The sequence below is a fragment of the Nannobrachium achirus genome (genome assembly GCF_963921795.1).
Source record: "Nannobrachium achirus genome assembly, chromosome: 10".
In the NCBI taxonomy this organism is placed as follows: Eukaryota; Metazoa; Chordata; class Actinopteri; order Myctophiformes; family Myctophidae; genus Nannobrachium; species Nannobrachium achirus.
In genome coordinates this window covers 30,270,687-30,296,115 of record NC_137819.1, presented here as the reverse complement: position 1 = coordinate 30,296,115, position 25,429 = coordinate 30,270,687, and the positions used below count along the sequence as shown (strand labels likewise).

Below are 25,429 nucleotides of genomic sequence, written 5' to 3'. Positions count from 1 at the left end.
TATAAAATAGGGCTAAATTGGTTAATGTACTGTATGTTTTATAATATAATTGAATATCTGCAAAGTAACTAGTTACCAAAGTTTTCAAATAATTGTAGTGGAGTTAAAGTACAATAGTTGGATCAGAGAGAAGTAGTGTAGTAAAAGTAAAAATATAGAAAATTGGAAATTTGAGTAAATGTACTTACTTTACACCACCGGGTAGAAGATTTACGATTCATTCTTCCACGATGCGTTGTGAGCTTGTAGGTAATCTATTTTCGGCATAAATTAGGCGTTATTAGCTTATCTTGTCTTGTTATCGTGCATGCTTAGTCTCCACTAAATCTACATTTTCTACTATTTCACAGCAGACGATGTTCTTCATGAGCGAGCTGATCTCCCCTGTTTATTAATGTTCCCGCTTGTGCTACAGTATTCCGTGTTTGTCTGCTAAATGTAAACGTTCTAAATTGTTTGTGTGCGTATTCTCCAGACCCCGGGCGGTGGGGACTGGCGTGGGGAGCTCCTGGCTGCCGTGCAACAGGTGTTTGTGAGGGAGCGTAGCGTGTTGAGGAGCGCCCTCTACAGTCAGCTGGAGCTGCTGGACACCAGTGATGCCATCATTCACCTCAACCAGCTGGAGCACAGGCTGGCTGAACAGGTCACTAACTACCAACCATAATGTTTGCTGTCTTTTGTCCCTTTGCTGCTATCCTAAATTTAAAGAGCACGGGGCTGTTCAATAGTACAAATTATTATTTTGTGACTATTACAAGCAACCCCTAGTGGCGAAAAAAAGAACCTCTGGGAACTCAGATTGCAAGCAACCTGAAGTTCATTTAAGGTACTCTTAAAATAATAAATTTGAAGTATATAGCAGTATAGCAAATATTAGGAGTAAAATAAATCACTACATTTAAAGAGTCTCACTCCACATTTCTACTTTGTGAGAATGTTTTAATGGGCATTGTACCTGTGTTATTTCCCCTAATTGTGACTACTATGAAAACCTCCACCGGCTGTCTGTCTGTCCCTCCGTCAGTCTGTCTGTCACGTCACACTTTTGGCCCTATTCTTATCTTCGGCACCGTTGCCCCTATCCATGTCAAACATTTGCCCTAAAATCACACAAAGCGGTACACAGTATCTCTAAAGTCATGTCATCAACATGGATCTGTCCCATTTCCCATATTTACTCCTGATTGGCTACGATTGCCTTCTAAAGTTTGTGTATGCGACCTGGCGGTCGCTTATCTCCCGATTAGGGAGTCTTACTGGTAAATAGACTTAGTGTGCCTTTGTGTTTGCGTTCCTTCTGTAGGACGCCCAGCACAGAGAGGCCATGGGTTCTCTCCACACAGCAGACAGGTCCAGTCTCATCTCTGAGGTCCGTCAGCTCCGGGCACAAATGGAGCAGCTTCACCAAGGTCTGTAGTTCATCATGATCCAACCACACCTCATTCTCCTGCAATTATGTTTTCTTACACTGGTTTAGTTCTTACACTTGTTCTGACAGTGTTTAGTCATGATTGTCATAGGCCTGTCCTCTAAAAATCGACGAATCGACGCGTCGTTTTAAGCCCCGCGAATCGACGCCAATTGTTTGAGTCGAGGCGAAAATATATATATTTTTTATATCACCAGTTAGCCTACTACTGCGGACGGTGCACTGCTGGACTGGTGTCATGTACTTCCAATGAGAAGTAGCAATTGGCGAACAGTTATTTATTGTCTCGCACCAGCGTAGGGGTGAAAGTGAGACAGAACGGCCAGAACGGTTCAGAACCGCCGCTTCGTTAAAATATTCGGAGCCGGGATTAAGAGGAGGAAGCACGCTGTCAAAATCCCATATTAAATAACCTCCTGCCACAGCACAAACGCACGTCCACGAAGTAAACAATCTTCTTAAGTCAAATTAACATACACAAGTGTAGGCTACAAGTTACATTTTCTAATTAAAGTGCTTCTGAATTGTTCCAGTGTTGTAATCCATGATGAATGATTGTGTTTCGCTGTGTTTGCGTCCATGACATGTCCACACTGAGGGCTCTAGCTGGGAGCTGTGCCTCCACCTTTTTATGATCCGTTTCTGAAATGAATCCGTTCTCGACACTGACTCATTACTCTGTCAGTGCTCTGTGTCCCGCGACTGCGGACTGGATCCCATCGTTCATTTAAAAGAGCTGTTCAAGAGAGCGGAATCGTTCGCGAATGTCTCATCTACTGCACGCTGCCGAGAGACGGGGCAGAGTTGAAACAGCGGAGATGTTTTATTTGTTTTAACGGTGTGTTATAACTCTATGGTTGTACACTGCTATGCAGATAACCTTTTGTGCTCGCGCACCGATATCACCGAAAACACTGTGTATTCAATTCATCTCTTAATGTATTATTGTATTATGTTGACGTGGTTTAAAGCAACACTTTTTTTTTTCTTTTTTTTTATACAAAGTAGACTATAAAACGATTCGTCGACGCGTCGGATTAACCCCCGCGACTCGAATCGACTTCATAAATCCTGAGTCGAGGACAGCCCTAGATTGTCATGATATAAGATTAATGCAGTGTTTGTGGAGTAATTACTTGCGCCAGCAGAGCGCGCAAGCTGATCTACAAGCTCACAACTCATCACATTGCAATGTGGCAGGGGCGCCCGCTGGCCTACCGGTCTAGGCGCATACCACATACTGTAGGCTCTGATGCCTCACAGCGTGTAGCGGGATCGAGTCCCGATCCTGACGACCTTTGCTGTGCGTCACTCCCCATCTCCTCCACATTTCCTGTCAGTCTGCTGTCCTATCCAATAAAGGCATGAAATCCCCAAAAAGAAATCTTTAAAAAAAAAAGAGAAAGAAAAAAATCTATTTCTTATACACTTCTTATACACCATGCATCATGATTGCAGGTTCGGTGCAACCACACTTGCAATTTCTTTCTTGCTTTTCTTTGTTTCTACATTAATTCCTGATGGAGAGATGTTGGGCAGAGACGTTTCTATTCTTTGCAGCCATATCTGCCCTGGAACAGTTCTCTATTCTGCTCAGTCTCCGGTGGACATCACTGAGCACATTCCTGTGCTTTGCTTTCTTTGCCATCTGAATGAAGGGTGGCAATCGTCTAGTCTTCCCCTTTGAACCTGTTCTGCCGTTGTCAACCATTTCCTTTTCTGTTGCTATTGGTAGTCATGGCTTCGAGTTCCAACTTGATGTTATGTGGTAGTGCTGCCGGCTCCAGCCCATACTGAATAATTGCTAGCTTGCATAACGTCCTCAGACTAGGACTAAAGTCTAAGATGTACAGATCAGGGACACTGGCATCATGTTCATCTTGATCAATGGGTTTGTAGTATCTGTATCCTTCCAAGAGGATGATACGATCTCCCACCATGCAACAGCACAGCCTAGCCAGCACAGGTGATGGAGACAGAGGGATCCCCTTGGGCTCGATCTTCTTCCAGGAGAAGGTCTCCAAATTGAATTTCCACATGTCTTTGAAAATAAAGTTCAGACGAAAGTTAAGGCCACCAAATATGTACAGCTCTCCATTGTAGGCAAAGGCTGAATGACATGCCCTTCCGTCTGGAAGAAGTTCTCCAGAAGGCATGCTCAGCCAGCAGTTGGTCTCTGTGTCAAACACTTGGATTCTGTTGCTACTGTTCTGTAAGTTGGCTTCGAACTGTTCCGATTGTCCCCCAAATACAAACATCTTTGACCTAATGATGATGGCAGAGTGACACGATGAAGCAGGTGCCGGGGTGCCTCTGGTGGGAATTAAAGACCAGACCATTGTGGTAGTGTCCAACGTGTGGATGCTATTAGTGTATCCAGACTCCAGGTTGAATCCTCCAAAGATATACATGATCTTCCCCAAGACACAGGCCGAGTGGCCACACCTCGCCTCTGGAACAGTCCCTGAAATCTTGGGCTTGAACCATCTGTGGGTGTCGACATCAAATGCATAAAGCACGTTGCACAATGTAGTTTCAGCAAAACGAAGTGGTTGCGCAATTAACGCTCCCCCCCCAGATATAGATGATATCTTCTATTAGCACAGCTGTGTGGCCATAGTGCATGATGGAGATAACTTCCTTGGGACGTTGTTCTCTACCAATTGTCACAGGTGGCAACTTAATCCAGCGTAAATCCACTGTGTCGAAGATGTGCACATTAATGTGACCCATATCGTCCATGCATGTCTGCCCATACCATCTAATTAAGTACAGCTTGTGCCCCACTGCCACAGCAACACGATAGTAACTCCTCTGTCCTCCTTCAAGACTCACAGTCCAGCGCAACATTTCATTCACTAAATAGCCTCATGGAGGAATACTCAGTGAAAGAATATCTCTAGTTCTATTGCGCAAGTTAGCACTTATATCGGTGAAGTAGCACAAACATCAAGCGAAGCTTGGCCAATACGCAAAGTCATTGGGATGGCCAATCTTGGATCTCTCTTTTTTTCTTTTTAGCAATTCTTTATTTTAGGAAAAGTATGTACCGGTACATCCTACCACAAAGTTTCACCTACATACTGTACAGTATGTGGCATAGGATGATCTGGTTGAAATAATATAAACTCTTCCTTCCATCGCTCCAAGTGGAGCATAAGCAATCGACGAAGCTTCTCCATCCAACACGGCTTTGGGCTGTCTTTTCTGCCTCTCCCCAGCCGGTTCCCTGTCTCCAGATGTTTTTCAGGATGATGAAAGTTGCTCTAGCTTTACCTACTCTGGCCTTGACGTCCTGATTGTCTAAAATGCTGCCGAGATAGGCGAAGGAGTCAACTTCCTGTATTGGTTCGTTTCCTTTTGTGTAAGGCAGCTACTACTGATGGTAGCCTGATAGTCTCCTGTAATTCGACTATGCCGATACTGGTTATTTTAGTTTACATTCTACAGGCCACACGCATTTTCCGACACACTCAGTCAAGCATTGGAGCGCTGAGGCACCGCTCAAAAGATGTATACGATGATATCACTTAACCAATTATTCGAATTGAACCTATTATTTGATTACCTTTTCTTTTTTATAGATTTCCTGTGGATTGATTCAATAATCATTTCACTCCTATATCAGATGCAGCTTTCATAATTCATTATTTTGCCATCATTATATTATGCTCCAAATAACATAACTACTATGGGGTACAGCCTGGTGCGAATGGAGGCGTCTGAACGCCATAATGAATCTCCTACTTGTTGTCGTCCAGGCCTCCAGCCTGCAGTGTTAGCGGTTGATGTGGAGGAGCAGAGGAAGAGGAGAGGTGGTGGCGGCGGCTTGGCGGAGGCTGACATGCTGCTGATGGAGGAGCTGAAGGGAGAGCTGGCACAGACCAAACTGGAGCTGGAGACTACATTAAATGCTCAGCACAAACACCTCAAAGAGCTGGATATGCTCAGGTTGGAGCGCTCTCTCTCTCTCTCTCTCTCTCTCTCTCTCTCCCCATCTCTCTCTCACACACACACACACACACACACACACACACACACACACACACACACACACACACACACACACACACACACACACACGCACATCATTCCCATTCCCCATCCCCCGAGTATGGTGTAAGAGCAGAATGGCTGCCATCTGTATATGATCGATTATCTAATACAGGGATGTCAAAAATACGGCCCGCGGGCCGAATCCGGCCCGCGAGATGATTCAATCCGGCCCCCCAGGCTAGAGCATACATTTCTGAGCATTTAGGAAAAAAAGTAAGTCTCTAGCCCATTCCTGTCAAGAGTTATGATTGTTTTAAAAATTAACCTAACTAATGTCTGTACACTGCAGGCTAGGTTTCTCCCACCTGGCAGTGATTGAGTTGATTGATTGGAATGTTAAGTGACCAGCTCTCTCTCTCTCTTTGAAGATGACAGCATTGCTAGGAATAGGGTGGTTGGTCTGGCTATGAATAATACCTGAACATACCTACAATATTCGAACTGTACTCAAAGATTGCACATATTAGACATGGAAATTAATGTTGTAAAAAAAATAACTTATTTAAAAAATATAATAATAATAAAAATGTAAAAGTTTTATTATTCCGATATTTTCTGAATGCCATTATTGTTCATTACTTTTATTTTTTTTATTATAAAATACAATAAAAATAATTATTGTCCTGCATCAATAATATTTTTTTTAGCCATTTACAAATTATAGCGTTCTGGAGACTATCAGGAATTGAATTATTCTATTATCAAATGGTTTATTCTTATTGGCACTTCTTAAAGGAGTAGTTCACCCCCAAAATGCCATGGAGCCAATGTAGACTCATTCCTAAAACAGAAATTTGATTACAATAAATGCATGCCTATTGATTCCGGATGGGGACCCAAATGCATTTGGGTCCCCATCCGGAATCAATGGGGGGAAGTGTACTATTATCACATTTTTGTCTTAGTAATGCGACAAATAAAATAAAAATATATTATTGAACTCAATTCTCCATGGCGTGAGTAATCAAAGAAAAAAAAGTCATTTTGGGGATGAACTACTCCTTTAAACAAATAGCATCTCTCGTACCTAACTGCAACTGTAATACCAATAATGAAAGTAGCTATTTTACTTAATAATGAACACAATTTGTAAAATGATATACTGCTATACTGCTAGCTACAGCAGTGGCTGAGACGACAGGAAGAAAAACAGAGCGAACATGTGCGCGAGTGTGCATGACATCCGATCCGCGACTGGTTCAGCCCTCATCAAGTCGCCTTTCATCCAATGCGGCCCTCACCCCAAGATGAGTTCGACACCCCTGATCTAATACATTAGAGCTTTTTACATAAGTTCAGACAGACATTAAAAGAATAGTTGTTCATGTTTAACATTTGACTATCCCCAGAAAGGTCTACAGTTTCTAACTATGTTTCGTCCTCCTGCGAGGAATTATATTCTTAAAATAAGCTCCTTTCCTCAGTTCTGACATATATTTATTTATGACTTGTTTGGTCAAAACGGCCTCTAGTAAGCATAATGTCCCGTTGTCAACAGAACGGAGGTGTCCCAGAAGGCCTCTGAGGTGCACGCGCTCACCGACCAGCTGTCAGAGGAGCACAGGAAGAGCAGAGAGCTGCAGTGGAGCACGGAGAAGGAGAGGTGCAGGACGGGCAGGAAGGAGGACGGCGAGCGAGAACAGCTGGAGGTAAGAACTCTGTTCTCAGTGTCAGTGGTGGATAAGGTATTCACGTGTTTTACTCATGTAAAAGTATCAATGCTGCAATATAGAAATACTCTGTTACAAGTAAAAGTCCAAATTAAAAATTTACTTGAGTAAAAGTACAAAAGTATTGGCATCAAAATTTACTTATTGCACCAAAAGTAGAAAGTGCTCATTCAAATGTATAAAAATCTCACAATTTGTCACGAATCGATGCAACACATTGTGAGCTAGATCTGCTATTTTCAAAAGGTTTGTATACATTTTATACATTTGAAAACTTTCTGCATAATGGCTCAGGAGTACTTTCTACTTTTAGTACTTTGAGTTTGATACTAATAGTTTTGTACTTTTGCTCAAGTACATTTTGAATTCCAGACTTTTACTTGTAACAGAGAATTTCTACAATGCAGCATTGATACTTTTCCACCACTGCTGTGTGTTGATGGCATCCTGTAGTGTAAACGCTGAAAGCATGAACTCATCTTTTTGTCCCCCCCAAGGACCTCCACATCACCCTGGGAGAGGAGCAGAGCCGCGTGGCCCAGCTGACCGAGGCTCTGGAGCAGGAGCGCCAGGCCTCCTTCCGGCTCTCCCAGGAGACGGAGCAGGAGCGCCTGGGTCTCCAGCGACGGCTGCAGGAGCTCCAGGTGCAGCTGGAGACGGAGCGGGCCAAGGCCCAGGAGATGAGGTGCGCCCTGGGGAGAGAGAGGGAGCTGCGCACAGGGGCCTCCTCAGATGGCGCTCCCTCTGCCGACGCAGGGCCGGAGGAGAACGGGAGAGGACGGGAGGTGCAAGAGGAGGGCACGGTGCTGGAGAGGCTGCAGAGGGAGCTGGATGACAAGCACACACAGGTTAGGAGAGCTGACATTACATCACTACATCACTGCTCCAAATATAGTCTTGTGTAACCATCAGAGATCCGATATGTCTGGGGACATCTAATTCCATTAACAACAATAACATTTACCGAAATCGAAATGGACCGGTCAAATTTGGAGAGAGGGCGAGATCATTTAGCGACCTACAACCGGGTCGCGACGTGGTCGGTAGTTTTCAACGACCGGGTCGCAAAATCGAGCGACCGGGTCGCTAAATGGAGCGACCGGGTCGCTAAATCACCGACCACGGCACTAAAGCGAGCGACCGGGTCGCTAAATGGAGCGACCGGGTCGCTAAATCACCGACCGCGGCACTAAAGTGAGCGACCGGGTCGCTAAATCGACCGACTGGGACGCTAATTCCATCGACCGGGACGCTAATTCCACCGACTGGGACGCTAATCCAGCGACCGGGTAGGTAAATCCACCGACCGGTGGTCGCTTCCACCGACCTACTAACCCTAACCCTAAACCTAACCTCAGTAACCTTACCTCTGTTAGGCTAACCTGCCACGCAACCTCCCGACCGTTACCTCAGTTAGGCTAACCTGCCACGCAACCTCCCGACCGGGTCGCTAAATCACCGACCGCGTCGCTAAATCACCGACCGCGTCGCTAAAGCGAGCGACCGGGTCGCTAAATCGACCGACTGGGGCGCAAAATCTTCCGACCGGGTCGCTAAATCTACCGACCTAAAACTGCAGGCAGGTCGGTAGATTTAGCGACCGGGTCGGTCGATTTAGCGGCGCGGTCGGTGATTTAGCGACCCGGTCGCTGAAAACTACCGACCACGTCGCGACCCGGTTGTAGGTCGCTAAATGATCTCGCTCCTACTGCAAATTTGTTTTAGATTCTGACCCGTTCCAAAAAAAGAACCAAACTAAACGCGGGTGGCCCCCTAACATTTTCGTCAGATTCCAAGCCGCGCTGCGTTTCTTTCTTTTGTTACTGCTCTGTACCGTACCGTAACCCCTGAAATGTGTTCCGAAATCGGAATATTTCCGAGATTCCGAGAGATCCAATGCCAGACACCCCTATAAAAAAGCGAATCTATTATTGTACGCTAGCGTTTTCAAAACAGCCTGGCAGCTGGCTTGCCTTTCAGTATAGTAGGCATGCATTGCGCAGCATAGCTCAACTTATTTGTTGTTGTGATGAAGTAGTCTGGTCCTAAACCAGCCTAAAACACTGCACAAGTTAAACAGCACTTCATTGTGTTTCTCTCCCTATGAGTGCAGCACGCCACACACACAGAAGTATGTTTTTTTCATGAATTAATCTTGCATCACACGGTATGTCATTTTTAAATGTAATGTTGTTTTTACATTAATGTTATTTGTCATGCATTCCCTAATAAATGGATGATAATGCACATGGTTTTGAGATGGCAAAGTATCCCTTTTCAGATGCTTCATTCTGTTCATTTTGGTGCCAAATCTGCCAATATTAACACTTCCTTGCTGTTAAGTACATCTCAGGTTTGTTGGCTAATATCGCCACCTAGTGGATTTCTTTTTTTCTTTTTTTTTTTTAGTTACTGGCTATCAAAGGACTGGATTGACATGGATTAGTATAGGAGAGAGATACAAGTGATAATTTACATACAATCACCCAATTCGCTCTAAGATAACAGATTGTTATCGTTAATCATCAATAAGCTTTTGTTTGAAAAAAACAAACTGTAGTAGGCTCACAACACGTCTTGTAGATCGGCTATTTTTGGTGAACCTTTCCTCGCAAGTGGTTAAACGTCAAGTATAAAGTTATTTTCAGTCAGTTCAGATGGAAACGGGTATTTATATAGCCTACCGTATCTCAGGTGGAAAGATTTGCCTATTTACGTCGCGTAATATATGATGTAAGATTCTAAAAATGAACAGTGTAATTCAGGGGTGCCATGGATGAAAAGGTTATCAAAGGAGGGTGCCCTGAGTCAATAAAGTTTGAAGATACCCCTGCTGTATTGTTGACTTTGTGGTACTAAAGATGATGTTCTCTCCCTACTGTAGGTGGTTCGTCTCCTGGGCGAGGTGGAGGCCCAGAAGCTGGAGGCGGTGAGACGAGAGGAGGAGCTGAGCCTGACGGCTCAGAGCTCCAGACGGGACCAGGAGGCGCTGCAGGAGGCCCGCTCTCAGCTGCAGAGCCTGGAGACACGGCTGGAGGAGACCCGGGCCCAGCTGGAGAGAGAGGTGGAGAGGAGGAGGGGTCTGGAGGAGGAGAAGGAGAGATTGGAGGAGAGAGTGGCACAGCTGGGACAGCTGAGACTGGGAGAGAGTGCTGGGGGTGGACCGGATCACGTTGATGGCTACAGTGTGAGTGTCAACCCTCATGCACAGTGAAACAGTGTTCATTTAACTCTGGGAGTGTTAGATTAACACTCTGGAGTGGATTTACAGTGTTGATACGATCATGTACTTCATGGATATTTTATGCAATTTGCATAGCTGTCTAATTAAATTAGAAAATACATTTTATTCTTGCTGTATTGAGATTTTGACCTTAACCTACTTACTGGTCGAGTTGCTAACTTTCAACTTGTGCACTCATAGTCACTTTCTGAAGAAAATGACAAGTGCGACCAGCAGAGAGGGTAGGGTAGGCAAGGTGATGAGTGCTGTCTGTATGTATGTGGGTGGGCAAGTTGGCACTCCATCAAGTGCCAGCTTGCGCCTTGTTATTTATATCAGGTCGCACTTGTTGGTGGTGATATCACCGAGAACGCTGCTCCCTCATTGGCCAAAGGCCCTGCCTTTGTACTGTCAGCCGGATACAGACAGCACCAAACACAGTACATGCGCGCCCTGCTAGCGCAAGTAACTATTAATAACAATGTTCAGTATCGATCATTATAACGCTGTTTAATAATGCAGTGTTTGTTGTCTAAACAGCAGGCCATCAGGCACAGCGATTCCGCCGACCGCACTAAAGACTGGGTGCTCCAGCAGAAGAGCAGCGATGCTCCCACGCTCCACTCTGCCTCGGCCAGCCTCCTGGAGGCCACCAGGACAGCAGCCTCTGGTGGAGCACATGTCAGCACCGCGTGCACTACTGACAGGGTCCTGGGCAAGCTGCACACTGTTACCTCCAAGATCCACACTATGGCCAGCCAGGCCACTGGAAGGTAGGGGTTTATTTGTATTTAAGTCTGGTCCGTGTACCACCAGTGGTCCAAATGTAACTTAGAGTGTGTAATGAGTTGTTTTTGAAGCGGTGAAAGCCGCTTCTAAAGTGTGGCTTTGTCTGTCCCGTACATGTCGCCCTGGTCAATTTGGTCAATTTTGTCTGTCCCGTACATGTCCCGTGCATGCTTGACCAATTGAGGATTGGTCAAGCTTCACATGCCAATTTGGCCCTCCAAACAAAATCATTCACTCATTCAGAATTCATAAAAATATAGAACTAAAGCACATAGAAGGTTTAGCTCTAGAACACAGAATGTATAGATCTAGAACACAGATTGCATAGCTCTAGAACACATAGAATAAAAATTCACCACTTCACTTCGAACCGTGGTTTGCTTTTTTATATTTAAGACCCCGATCTACACTGTGAAATGCTCAGCGTTAATTTAACTCTGAGAGTGTACAAATGGAGCCAAATCCATTTGGTGAGTGCGCTCTCAGAGTTACAGACCTGTACGTCCATTTGGACCCCTAATCTCCTGGAGAATGTACATGTGTACACTCTCAGAGTTACTGGCCCGTAAGGGTCCATTTGGATCCCTTGTGGTCCCAGCATCACATGTTGAGAAACACTGACATAATTGACGAGACTGATAAAACATTGAGATAATGTTTATTGTGTAAATGTTGACATCTGTTTGTTTCAAGAGCACACTGGCATTTGTTTTGCATTTGTTCACCCATAATTATTGGAAAATGTTATGCAGGATAACCCTAACCCTAACCCTACGTGTAGAAGCTACAGCTTGCAGAAGGTATATGAAATCTGACTAATCTGCTATGTGTACACTGTTTATATAGAGTAACGGAGGTGAACAGCGAAGACCTGTCTTGGTTGCGGTCCAACATTGATGATGTCATCACTATGCTGCAGCAGTCCCCAGAGTTGCTCTCTGCCCCTGAGGTTAGGATTGAAATGTTTCATTCATCTATGTTATTTTTACTTTATATATTTTTTGTGCTGTGACTCAACCACCTTCTCTGTTGATGGACATTGTGGTCTATTTTTGACTGAATTTTACACAAATACCAAATTATACTAATAGAGATATCATTATCTTAGAATAAAGCTTCACTTCCTAAATCAGCTGCTAATTATGGTTCATACATATCGTCGTTATCGGGTGAAAACCTTGTATGTCCAAAACCGTTCATTTTGCATTTATCATTTTAAAAATGATTTAAACTAGTGAAAACAGCCAATCTACAAGCACACAACGCCTCGCTCTGCGAGGCGTTGTGTGCTTGTAGATCTGCTGTTTTCACTACTTTTGTGCGACGGCCTTCTATGATGAAGCAGGGCTTTACTTTGCGAAAGAACGTCCACATTTGAAACTTGGAGATACGAGGTTTCCACCCGACAACGACGATATGGTTTCATATCCAGGTCTGGTGGCTAATCCTCTGTGTTTGTGTCTCCAGGGTACAGGCCTCCAGCTTGGAGGCTCCTCCAGCGCCTCCAGCTCTCTGACAGAGCGTCTGCTGAGGCAGAATGCAGAGCTGACGGGCTTCGTCAGCCGTCTGACCGAAGAGAAGAACGACCTGCGGAACCAGATCCTCCGCCTGGAGGAGGAGCTCCGACGATACCGCCAGGCTGGCCTGGGATCAGGAGACAGCGTAAGTGGATCACACTCACACATTGTGTTTAGTTATACTGTGGCTCTGAGATCTGGACTGAGGGCTGTTTACGTCCCTAATGGACTCAGAATCTGAGCACAGACTCTCAGAGTAAGTAAAAGTAAATCCCATTTGTAAATGGAGTATGTAAATGTGAATATAAACAGCTCAAGGATCCTAGGACAGCTAGAATACATCTCTATTACACCTGATAAAAGACAGCTCTGAGAACATAGTTGGCTTTAAATTTGCATTTGGAGCAATACTGATATTTTCTAGTTGGGGTATCATCTGCCACTGTGCCACGTACACATGGAAGCCCATTTCCACCACTGAATAAGGCCTGAATTGTGAGTTATTTTGTGAATTGTTTTCTTTGTAAATCAATCAATCAATGAAGCAATCAATTCTAACAAATGTTAGGTACTGTAGGCAGTTGCAAGATAAACTATTCAGAAAGATTAAATAATTGCGTGAAAAATATTGAAATTTGTGACATTTAAATTTACCGTTTCAAGAAAGAAAACGATTCAGGCCAGCCCTATTTATTCGTATTCAGTGGCAGGTAAGCTGAACGTATTAGACCTGACTTAAGTAACCATATTTCTCCCCTGTAGTCTGGCAGCAGGAGAGGGACAACCAAAGACCCTGCAGGCAACCTGCTCTCCCAGGAGCGAGAGGCATGGTCCCGGGAGAGAGAGCGCCTGGAGAAGTCTCTGCAAATGACCCAGGCCCAAGTGACTCGCCTCAAGGGAGAGATCAGGACCGAAGCCTTGAGAGACATGACTGGACCCGAGGCTGACAACGCAGCTCTGAAGGTTAGCTTCATGATGAACTGACACGTTATTGACCGCAGGTGCCTCAGAAACAGTTCATTGTTTGGATATGACATAGAACAGTGGTTCCCAAACTTTTTGGTCATGACCCAAAAGAGACTTTCCGGGACCCAAACTCGCATCGCAACGCATTGTGAGCTATTATTATTATTATTTCGTTATTTTTCCAAATAAGAGGAACAAAAGGCATATTTACTTGCGAGTCGCAACCCATAAAAATGGGTCCACAACCCACAAATGTATCTTGACCCACTGTTTGGGAATCACTGACATAGAAGTTAGAACACTGCAATATATTTAGTGTTTAATTTAACTGAGAGTTAAATGAATAAGTGCAGTTTGAGGAGGTCACCTTGTGTCTGAAGGGTTTCTGTTTGAATATGCATAAACGACAGCACCCAATACTGCTTTAGTGCCAGTATCTTCAGACAGCATCTCCTCAACATTTAGGGGTAGTAAATAAAGTTAAAAAATAGCAACATAATGCAAAGACAGCTTGCTTGCAATGGTGTCACTATACACCTCCACCCTTCTTTCTTCTCCTGTCTCCAGAGGATGTATGGGAATTACCTGCGGTCGGAGAGCTTCCGCAAGGCACTGATCTACCAGAAGAAGTACCTGCTATTACTGCTGGGCGGCTTCCAGGAGTGTGAGGAGGCCACGCTGTCACTAATCTCCCGGATGGGCGGCCGACCGTCATCTTCCAGCCTGGAGTCCCTCAGTCAGCGCCGCCGGGGCCTTACACGCTTCCGCTCTGCTGTCCGGGTCTCCATCGCCCTCTCCAGGTAGGGGAACATATGGTCTGTGGGGTCTCCAGGTAGGGAATGCAGGGGCTGTGATGTCAGCATGCAAGCATTGTCTTTATTCCCACTATGCATATCATTATGCTTTCAGTGGTGATAAAAGCACAGTAATGGACATGGCAGCAGTGCGTAGATGTATTCTTCTTAGGCAAAGCCAGTTTTGTAGTATTCTTAATCAACTAAGGCGCCGTTCACACTGCGTTTTGTCAACGAGAATTCCGCAAAAGGAAAAGTCAGATAGGCCTTCCGTTCAGACGACAACGGCATTTTCGGGGGTTAAAAACGGAACGATCTTGAAACACAGAGTAGGGTGGAAAAGCTGACTCCTCTCTCCCCTTGCGTCACCGTGTGAGCAACAGAAACGCAAGAAGCAACAACGCATGCTAGGCTTTTTCTCTCCTACTAATACACCGCGGACAATCTTTTTTTTTCTTCTTTTTTTGGTGATAAAGTTATTATTATTATTACATTATTATCCATGACGGAGGCGATGAGCCGACTCAGCGTCGTTACCAAGTGAATAATGTAATAATAATAATAACTTTATTGCCAGGAAAAAAAAGTTGTCTGCGATGGCGGAAAGAAGTGGCCGAGCGTGACGCGAACCCGGCGCACTTGGTTCGTAAAACCAAATTGTTAACCACTCAGTCACCAAGCCACAATGCTAAGGGGGGCATTTAATATGTATTAGTATGAGAGAAAAAGCCTAGCATGCGTTGTTGCTTCTTGCGTTTCTGTTGCTCACACGGTGACATGGACACTACATCATTTCAGCTGCATATGAACGCTTGATAAAAGGCAAAATGCAACGGCGATATCCCAGGACCTCGCCGTTTTCTCTACAGAGTGTTGCCGTATATACGGGGCCTTATTGTCATTGTCATCTCATCAAAATGTAGTCTCTGTCCCACCAATCTCAGGTCATCTGGGATCGGTCTGCTAACTTAAAACTAGACATGGTGAGGCAGCATTTAGTTGTGTTGTACATAATGTAGTTGGAAAAACATCCAGAAGATCTGAGACTTTTCCTGATTCTTGACTACTTTTAAATCCAGGCTCAAAACCTTTATGTTCTCCTCTGCCTTTTATAAAACTCTGTACTCTGTATTTTTCTTGAATTTGTTTAAATTGCTTGTTTGCTTTTCATTCCTCTTGTGTACAGTATGTAAAGCACTTTTCAAATTTGTATTATTATAATATTGTCTTGTATTGTGAAACACAACAAGTTTGGAATAACTTTTTTTATTCACTTTCATTTTGTTCTATACTTAACGCATTTGTGTATGAAATGTGCTATACAAAAACATTTACCTTGCCTTTCAGGATGCGTTTTCTGGTTAAGCGATGGCACAAAGCAACAGGGACGGGCACCTTGACCTCCCCCAGCATCAAGAAGAATGGCGTCGGACAGACAATAGGTACTTTTTAGGAAAGCTCTAATCAAGTCATACAGACACTACAAGTACAGTGGAAAAAAATGTCTATGCTCTCGTGTAGGAGACCGTTACGTGAACGTATACTTAACTACTTAAACCCTATACATACATCAGACTGGCGTCTGTACTTTGGTCCCATCTTTTTTTTCCCTCTACACCTGCTAAATCTGCTATGTTCGCCAAATGTTTGCCTATTTTCGCCTGTTGCGACATGCCCAGAATATGGCTCATGGTGTTAAAGGAGTAGTTCACCCCCAAAATGACTTTTTTTCTATTGATTACTCATGCCATGGAGAGTAGAGTTCAATAATATTTTTGGGTTTTTATCACATTCCTAAGACAAAAATTTGATTCGAGTAAATTTACCCCCCATTGATTCCGGATGGTGACCCGTTTCGAAACGGGTCACCATCCGGAACGAATGGGCGTAAATTTATTGTTATCACATTTTTGTCTTAGGAATGCGACAAAAAACTAAAAATATTATTGAACTCTACTCTCCATGGCGTGACTAATCATTTTGGGGGTGAACTACTCCTTTAAACAAAGGCTGATCTCTTCATTTCTTGGTGGTTCCTTCCCAGGCACGGAGACGAGGGAGTCGCCTTATCATCTCCACCCAGGGAGTGTGGATGTTTATCGGGACAGAAGTGGAGGAGGGGGAGGCTGCAGCAGCAGCAGCAGGGGGCGTAGTGGACGAGAGTCTCCCAGATCTGCCGTTTCGTCCTCACAGCACAGGTACAGCTGCTCACCACACTGTCAAATCAGTGAGTGTTAGTTTGACTCAGAGAGTATTAGATGGAACCAAATTGGCCCCTGTAAGGGTTTATAGCATTCATACCATAATGCCTGCCCTGGACATGTAGCTCAGAAAAGATGCACAGCACATTCTTCAATTGTGATTGACCCGTTACAGCAGTTTTCTCAAGCGTTTCATGAACATTTATTTAAATCATTTTAATAAACCTGACACGGTGAATAGAGGTTTGTGGGAGTTTTAAGTGAAAAATAAAGAGATGCATGCAAACAAATGTCCAATAAGCTATTTGATTTTTCTTGGAAAATCAAAGGGAAGACATACAGTATACAGTAACCTAAAAAGGACGTCCATTTTAACTTACTGTAAGTAAGGCCCAATTAATACTTCATTCCACGATTGTGTCGCGTGCTGAAAATAGTTTGTTGTTCAGCTATTTTCAACATGCAACACTTTGTGTGCCGAAGTATGAATCGGGCTTAAAGGTGTAATTTGTTGTTGTGTTGAACAGATATCACTTGGCGGTGGACGCTGGTGCTTTGAGCTGCTCCCACATACAGAACTACGACCCGGACCGAGCACTGACCGACTACATCTCCAGACTGGAGGCCCTGCAGAGGAGGCTGGGAAGCGTCACGTCAGGTGAGTGTGTGAGACGTTGTTAGTGTGTGCAGAATTATTATTTCCAATGAATGAATACGTGTGTTTTTTTTTTAATTGGTTTAACTACACGGTTTTTTAAATTGGTTTTATCATAAGGGATTGGTAGTGCAACAAAAAGAACGTAATATTTAGTGTACATACTATGCCATATATTATCTAGACATCAATTTCAGTTCCTTTTTCTTATATCATTATATGGAAATTACTTTCTGATTACGTTCTGAATAGGTGGCTGTACAGGTAGCAGAATGGAATTGAAGGGTCATGATATCACGAGTGGAGGAAGTTGCTTGTTGTACTTACAGTATTGATTGTACTGGGTACGATGATGGCATATAAATGTACAGCATTCAAAGCTAACTTTGTTTGCAATGTTCTGAAAGCCTTAATACTGCTAAAGCTAAATATATATTAATGAATAACATTCCTTGCGACCTGATACAAATGGTTAAGCAGCATATTACTGTGTGTCATTCCCCTGCTGGCTGTCTGCCTTTCCTGTCTCTCTCTCACTGTTGATATCAAAATAAAGCACAAATTCTAGAAAAAGAGAAAATCTAAATTTGTATTTGTTTATAGGGTAGAGATCTCCTTCCACTCCTGACATCAAATTTGATTATGTGAAAATGGGGCAGGGCAAATTTAAAACACAGACTTATAACATACTTATACATTATCTGTCTTTAATGGAGGAGATGGGGTTGTGTTCTTAATTTGTATTCTCTCCATTTCTCCACAGGGTCTTCCTCATATACTCAATTGCACTTTGGCTTGAGAAGATAGGCGTTTCTACGTTACTTTGGAACTGGCTTGAAGAAACTCTCGGTTGCCTTTTCTTGTGCTGAGCGCTCTGCTGTTTTGTATCATTATGGTGTGGACAATATATTCCATGTGGACCAAACCCCCCTTCCTTTTTTTGTTTTAATGTATGACATCTCATAATCAGGCTTTTGTAGCCAGCACTCGAAAACAGCTATGTTTGTAATTTTATCTGCCTCTTTGTTGTGGATGAGCAGCAATCGTATATATTTGTCAAATGCTAATTTAAAAAAACCTTAATTAATTTATACTGTGTATGTGTTGTTGTATGGGTGGAACTTTATGTAGAGAATGTTTGGCTTCATTCATAAGGAGGCTGCTACTGGATATTATTCACTACACTGTGTTTTGTTTAGCCCGGTTTCTCAGACAGACTACAGAGGACATTTGTAGAGAACGTATTTTTGTAACGGGTAGCCTCTTTGAATTTTCTGGGTATTTTGTCAAAAAACTGAAATAAAGATGACTATAATATTTGAAAGTGTATATATATTTTTTATTTCTCTCAGATTTAAGCAACAAAGAATATTTTCTTTATTCAACTTACTCCACAGTGAAGTCAGTTTTGTCTAACAATAACAAAGTCAACTTAATGAAGGAAAGTATGGATGGAAACAAATATTGTTAAACAAATTAATGGTTGTGACATTGACCGTGCAACACCACCAATGTAAATAATAAAGCAAACAACTACCCCATCAACAAAAACAATTATGCAGTATAAGGGCCATGGCTTCCAACTCTTGATTCAATCACCAGAGGTGTTTCTCCACCAGCAAGGCACTGCATCAGGTCAAATCTACGCTCTACACATTTCCATTTCTAAAAAGGATTCACATTGTGAATATCAATACCAGTGACATAATGTACTCTCAGTAGTCTATCCACCTCCAGTATTGATCTAGTGTGTGGATATTTCAGGCCTCGTATTGAAGCATGAAAAAAATAGGATAAAACTTCAGATTGGACAAAATGAAGCAAAAATGCCATAAACTTTTGAGAAGTGTTCACATCTAGACAGGATGCAGCACATTCATCTACATCTGGGGTGTCAAACTACTGGCCCGAGAAGCTGGCCTGCTAGATGATGTCCAGTTATTATCGATCTGTTGCAGCAGTGCGCTTCCACTTGCCACTGCCATGCTGTCGAAGCTGCCATTGTATGTGCATTGACAACAATTGAAAACAATGGAGGCAGCAGCTAACAACTCACTGAGTGTAAACACTGCCACATTGAAATCTGCTGGTTGAGGGGCAGTGCAAAAACAATTTAAATTAGGCTTTGTGTGGATGTTGGACTATTCATGATCAATATTGTTTTATAGGCAGTCAGTACTGTTGCTGACATTTCCCACATGAGCACCCTTATTATATCCCGCCACTTATTGGTGAATCTAGGTAGGCTACAAAGCAATTGTGCATGTTTCTCCAGTTTCTTTCAAGGCTACCTTGACTGAGCAAATCTCGCAAAATTATGGCTTTTATTTTGCATGTATTGCTCTGTATGGGCTAAGATTCAAATACATCTCTACAGAGGTGGGGTTGGGTGAGGTTTCAACCTCATTCATGAAATGTGCTTAGCATGATTAAGATTCCATCAGTTACTAAGAACGTTTCCATGAGCATGGGGGCATTCATTTCTTCTATCTTCTGAATTAAACTGTAGGCTACACGTTTGGGTATGTGTGATCTGGCTTCTACTTGGAATTTTCATATTTCTTATGCAAAATCAATAGTAAACCAAACCTCAAAAGAAAGGTTTCAGTATGTTTATAGACAATCAGGCTTCTGATTAGAACCATAATGAAAAATAAATATGAAATAAGTAGTCTAAGAAAGTTACCCACCATTTTTTTGTTTTTGTTTAACCATGTTGTGGCCATTTGTGCCTTTCAGCATTGGGAGCATGCACGGTACACATGCACGGTCAAAAAGTCATCAGGCCCACAAAGTCGCATTTCAGCCAATCTGGCCCGCGACGCACCTAATATGAGTTTGACACCCCTGATCTAAATCATCTGAATGTTCAAGTCCCATTAAGAGTTTTCTCTTTCTGAAAACAAGCAGAAAGATCCTTGTGTCACTATTCTTCGACAGCTCCAGCTGTCTCCACCTCCGGCTGTTGTTGCCTCAGCTTGTATCTGATAACAGGGTTGTTTGGGGTGTGTATCATTGTTGTGTAGTTTATCGTGGGGAACCAGCCGTCCACCAAGTCGAATTCGTACTTGCGCAGCATGATCGACCAGATGGTTTTGATTTGGACGTAGGCAAAGTTCTCCCCGATGCAGCGGTGTCGGCCTACAAGGTGGAGGATCAGAAATAAAATATTAGTATCATATTTATTATTATTTAAAGGACAGAATTGATCTGCCTGGCTGCAAGACGGCTTAGTGTTTTCCCAGCTACTGTCTCACATACTGACATACCAGTTTATTCTTAACCCTATGAATCTAGTGTCTATTGTGGGGCATAAAAGGTGAACATTCTATGAAATGCGACCCTCGTAGTTTTAGAATTAATTGATCTCACCAGCTCCAAAAGGCACGTAGGCAAACTTCTCCCCGGCAGCAGGGTTGTCGTTGAGGTAGCGGTCGGGGTTGAACTCCATCCTCTCGTTCCAGGTGTCGTGCAGACGGTGGTTGACCGTGGGGGACACGCACACCTGGTGGCCCACAGGGATGGTGTAACCTGACGCAGTCTGCATGGGCAAAACACAGCGGGAGACGTGGTCATTTTAAAGTGGCTATAGGCACACGATCGCCTCATGTTTTTACTTCTTTTCGACAAGTGATACCATCATTATGCCAATGCACAGTATACTTTTAATGGCTAAAGCTGTGGTGTTAACGAAAATGGGCTTCTACTGTACATCAGTGGTTCTCAAATATTTTAATTTCAAGGACCCCCATATCTCTTGAGAGTTCCGGACCTGTAAGAGTCCATTTGGTAGAAATTGGAACCCCCCCAAGGAACCCTGAGGGACCCTACTTTGAAAACCACTGTAATATACACAATAAGCCAAAAGGGGAAAATGTTAACAATGAATCGTTTTTTAATCATGTTTAATTAATGTCAAATTGAGTCATGAAAATCAGATGTAGAAAATGAATAAACGGCAAAGACTGAATCTGCTAAATAACAGCCTTTGAATCTATATACAGTGTACTGTAGTCTGTATATTTTCTTCCATTCACTAAATTCAGTTATTCATGAGTCTCATGGCCAAACAAAAAGGGGAACAACAGGTGATGAATTGTAATCTGAGTCCATCCAAGTGACCTACTGCATGAGTATTACTAATGTAAAGGAACAACAGGTATCAGTAACAACAGCCCCTAAAACCTAGTTTTTGGAGCGTTGCAGAGAATAATCGTGACCGTCTGTTGCAGGTCGGCTGATTGATTTGCAAGAGATTCAACTTGAATCGCAAGCAACGCAACGCAACACATTTTCTGATCTCACATGTAGGCTACACACACACTTTCAGTCTGAGAGAGACGGAGAGAGAAGAAAAGAGCGAGCAAACAAGAGCAAGCGAGGGAGAGGGTATAGCTATTTAATGTTTTTATATAAGAGCCTACAATTTACATACCCGTATTTTCCGGACTATAAGGCGCACTTAAAAGCCTTTACTTTTCTCAAAAAACTACAGTGCGCCTTATAGTCCAGTGCGCCTTATATATGGATCATTCATTGACATTGACATTCCCTTTAGCACAGCTCCATCTGTTGGATGCATAACGCAATGGTAGCGTCTATTATGTGCGCCTTATAGTCCGGTGCGCCTTATATATGAAAACAGTTCGAAAATACTGTAGACCATTCATTGAGAGTGCGCCTTATAGTCCGGTGCGCCCTATAGTCCGGAAAATACGGTACACAATATAATATAATCGGTTGACAAGCTATGGAATCACCAAATCTCGCCTTGATTTGGAATTACTAGTATTAGAATGTTGCAACCACAGTTTTGGGGATTCTGCGGCAAGTGGTTACAAATTTCAACATGGCACATAGCGAGTCATTGCTTACCTGAGTTGAGCGGGCCATTCTCATCATGGTCATGATGGGTGGTCGCAACCGCAGTGTCTCCTTCAAACAGCGGTCCAGCAAGTTGAGGTCCTTCAGCTGAGGAGGACAACAATCAACATTGTTAGGAGTGCGTAAGCAAGTACTTTGCACTACTTTCCAATATGCCACACAATCATGCAGAGAAAGGATTGTTTATCTATCAAAGGCCAATTTATGCTTGGAGCGACACGTGTCAAACAACATAATGTAGTGTGGCAATGAAATATTTCTCCACAAAATGTAGATGTCACTAAACAATCACATCGTCAGGCATACAGAATTTACTGTATGTCAAACATTGGTGAAGTTTCCCTTTAGTTTAGACATTGACATAACCGTACCTGGTCCAGCTCCAGAGCAGGCAGGTCCTCTCCGCAGGCGGCCTTCTGCTCAGCATAGCAGCGGTCCTGGAGGTCCTTGTTCTTGGCCAGGTAGAAGCCCATCCAGGAGCTGGTGGTGGAGGAGGTGTGTTGGCCAGCCAGCAGGAGACCAATCAGCATCCCTGCTATCTCACCGTCGGTCAGGGCCTGTCCAGTTCTGAAAAGAGAACAAATGCGGATATATGATTCCCTAAAACCATTGTGTTATGAGGTCAGGAAACATGAAAAAGCCACAAAAAAATATGTGACCCCTTTAAGTGTTTACAGTTCACATAGCTGTCAGATTAAAACATCCTTCCTGGTTGATCATTTCAAGAGGCACCGCAGTACACACTTAAAGGCACTTTTATGCGATGTTTTGACAGTGAACCAAATCCGAACATGATATTTCTTTCCATTCTGTTTGGCATGTCAGCTTTTATTGGTTGATTACCGTATGCTGACAGTGTCGAGACATTATAAAAGAAACTGCAACAATTTCGCTAACTGGGTTTTCACTATTGCTAGTGTAGTGAGTTGACTATACTATGTACGGTGTTGAGAGATAGAATGAAAATTGAGCAGCAAACTAGAGCCTAGAAACTGTGCAGTCAATCTGAAGTATTTCAAGCAAATACTAAATGATTCATGTCCTCTTACTTGTATCTGGCATCAATAAGAGTTTGCAGGATGTCATCCACTTTCTCTTCGGACTTCCTGCGTTTCTGAATCACCTTGAAGAAGATATTCTTGATCTCTCTGTGAGCTCTGTCCCTCTTCCTGTCAAGAGAGACAAGTGCATTTTACCATTTTGTTTGTTTTTGTTCTTAGTTGTAAAACAGACTGTTAGCTCTCTCAAAGACAATGGAAAGTATGCTTTTCTGACTTCAAATACTTAATTTTATATAATAATGTTATACATATTTCTTTGTCGACTTTGTCCTCTGTGTGAGGGAAGAGTGAATGAACCTCTGTCACTTGCCCTTATCGGTTCTCTCAAGGGGTCCTTTGAAGGGGTTCCAGGGGGTCCCCAGGTAAATGATTGATAAGTTAGGATCCACGTCGACCCTCATTGGTCTGGGAGTCCGTGGACTAATGTGTGGCTAACTGGCGGTCCTTGAAATAAAAACGTTTGCGAACCACTGTCCTACCTGAAGCTGGGCAGGGGCAGCCAGCCAGGTAGAAGCCAGGCCTCGTGGCTGAACCCTCCGTCCAAGTCGGCATAGAGCTGGGCCACGTGCTCATCCAGCATGCTGCGGATCTCCTGCCCGTGGAGACAAGCACTGGCTGTCAAGATGATCAGCTCAGCCAAGGCCTCAAACAAGTCTGATGAAAAGGAGAGACATGGGGAAATTAAGAAAGGCCATTCTTTATAGGGCTGAAAATATCTATTATAAGTTTTTGTAAACAAATCAATTAACATTAGTTAAAAAGCCACTCACAACAGTCAGATCATATATTTTTGATATTTCTTTAAACATTTCCTATAATGACATGCCTAAAGGGATTGATTATGAATCGATTATTTTATAAAGCTATCAATTATATGCAAAATTCACCGCTTTAATCTAAAGCATAATGTATATATCTTCATATGATGGTGTTGCTTATCAATTGGAAGGGATGATTAGATCAGAGACGAGCTTACTTTTCTCTCCACTGTCTCCCCATCTTTTAAAGTACTCGATGGTCTCATCCTCGATGACCTTGACATGTTGTTTGAAATGAGCGATGTTCAGCCCGGTTTTCAACATCTTCTTCTGTTCCAGGAAGATCTGCCAAATGTATAATGTAGCAAATGAGGATAGAATCGTTTTCTCCTGGTTAGTTATTCAACTTGCCGCGATTTTACCAGCTATACTTGACTCACAGGGTTTGGTACGTCGTAGGCGACCCCCTTGCCGAAGACTGGAGTGGTCAGTCTAGAGTAGACGTCTTCAGCATTGAGGTCTTCATTCTTGCTGTTGAACATCAGTGCAGCTGCTTCACTGCCCAGCAGGTAGGTGAAAGTGCTGCCCACCATTGTAAAACTAAATACAGGCCCATACTGTGAACAGAACGCAAAGAAATCAGGTTTAAGATCATCAAACTTTTCAGGCAGAGTAAATAGAAAGGGAGAGAATGTAGAGAGAATTTTAGGCATACTGTCTATCTTACAGAAAGCTTCAATTGTGAGGGGAGGAGTATATAGATCATATTAGGCTACTTTACAATATCACCCAATAATAGGTTCAGTTATGCATGCCTTTGAACGCACTCAACTTTAATCACTTACTTTATCATATGCCTGTTCAAGAAATTCAATGGGGCTTTTCCCAAATGCAATGGCATGTCCCAGGAATGGAATGTAAGAAGGGATGTATGGAGGAGCTTTCTATAGAAACAAAGACAAGACACAAGGTGAATACATTTCACTGGTTAATAATTCATATATAAACATGTATAGGCTATTTTGTGTACACTGTATGTTGTATTAACTTACCAGATCTGTATCACAGGACTGTTTCAGTAACAGTTTAGATACATATCCTATTGTCAGAGTAATCACGGAGGCTGCCAGGACCACTGATGTCAAATTGTCGCTCACTTTCCCGACGGTGTCTTCAAGCAGCCTGCTGCTGATCTGATATAAAGGCAGCGCCATTGGAAGTCACTTGTTTTGATATTTTACCCCAACAAAAATACCGGCAAGCAAAATTTCACTTCTAGACAATAAGAAATATGGTTAATCCGTTGTTTTTTCCCCGCATAGACGATGCTCCCTGCTTCTCCCAGCGCAGAGACCTTGGAATAACTTCAGTTCTTCAAAGCGATTGTCATTGTTTGCAACAGCAACACATGCACTATCATGCAAAA

General features: G+C 43.1%; 3 protein-coding genes across 6 annotated transcripts in view; 1 reads left to right on the top strand and 2 right to left on the bottom strand.

The window, feature by feature from the left end:
* akap9 (A kinase (PRKA) anchor protein 9) overlaps positions 1–18,570 on the top strand; it is a 102,043-nt gene extending 83,473 nt beyond the window's left edge. For 3 of the 4 annotated variants that reach the window (XM_080734459.1, XM_080734458.1, XM_080734456.1), the window contains 15 exons: positions 476–643; positions 1,304–1,409; positions 5,191–5,380; positions 6,984–7,134; positions 7,653–8,003; positions 10,040–10,342; positions 10,919–11,151; positions 12,014–12,116; positions 12,635–12,829; positions 13,447–13,647; positions 14,218–14,450; positions 15,792–15,886; positions 16,489–16,642; positions 17,173–17,303; positions 18,064–18,570. In XM_080734459.1, coding sequence (XP_080590585.1) covers positions 476–643; positions 1,304–1,409; positions 5,191–5,380; positions 6,984–7,134; positions 7,653–8,003; positions 10,040–10,342; positions 10,919–11,151; positions 12,014–12,116; positions 12,635–12,829; positions 13,447–13,647; positions 14,218–14,450; positions 15,792–15,886; positions 16,489–16,642; positions 17,173–17,303; positions 18,064–18,107 — 2,658 coding nt within the window. In that variant the 3' untranslated portion in view covers positions 18,108–18,570. The remainder of the gene's footprint in view (positions 1–475; positions 644–1,303; positions 1,410–5,190; positions 5,381–6,983; positions 7,135–7,652; positions 8,004–10,039; positions 10,343–10,918; positions 11,152–12,013; positions 12,117–12,634; positions 12,830–13,446; positions 13,648–14,217; positions 14,451–15,791; positions 15,887–16,488; positions 16,643–17,172; positions 17,304–18,063) is intronic. The other variant, XM_080734457.1, reaches the window with a different exon arrangement.
* Positions 3,133–5,162, bottom strand: LOC308292315 (kelch domain-containing protein 3-like; the record flags this gene model as incomplete). The annotated part of the gene is made up of 2 exons (XM_080734631.1): positions 3,133–4,023; positions 5,130–5,162. The coding sequence occupies 2 exons, from the start codon at positions 5,160–5,162 to the stop codon at positions 3,133–3,135; spliced, it is 924 nt and encodes a 307-aa protein (XP_080590757.1).
* Positions 18,571–18,881: 311 nt separating the features above from the next.
* cyp51 (cytochrome P450, family 51) lies at positions 18,882–24,947 on the bottom strand. Its single transcript, XM_080735732.1, has 9 exons — positions 24,849–24,947; positions 24,444–24,620; positions 24,222–24,348; positions 23,725–23,899; positions 23,234–23,353; positions 22,556–22,751; positions 22,176–22,271; positions 20,673–20,841; positions 18,882–20,441 (listed from the first exon to the last, which is right to left on the bottom strand). The coding sequence occupies exons 2-9, from the start codon at positions 24,594–24,596 to the stop codon at positions 20,227–20,229; spliced, it is 1,251 nt and encodes a 416-aa protein (XP_080591858.1). The 5' UTR covers positions 24,597–24,620; positions 24,849–24,947; the 3' UTR covers positions 18,882–20,226.
* Positions 24,948–25,429: the final 482 nt, after the last annotated feature.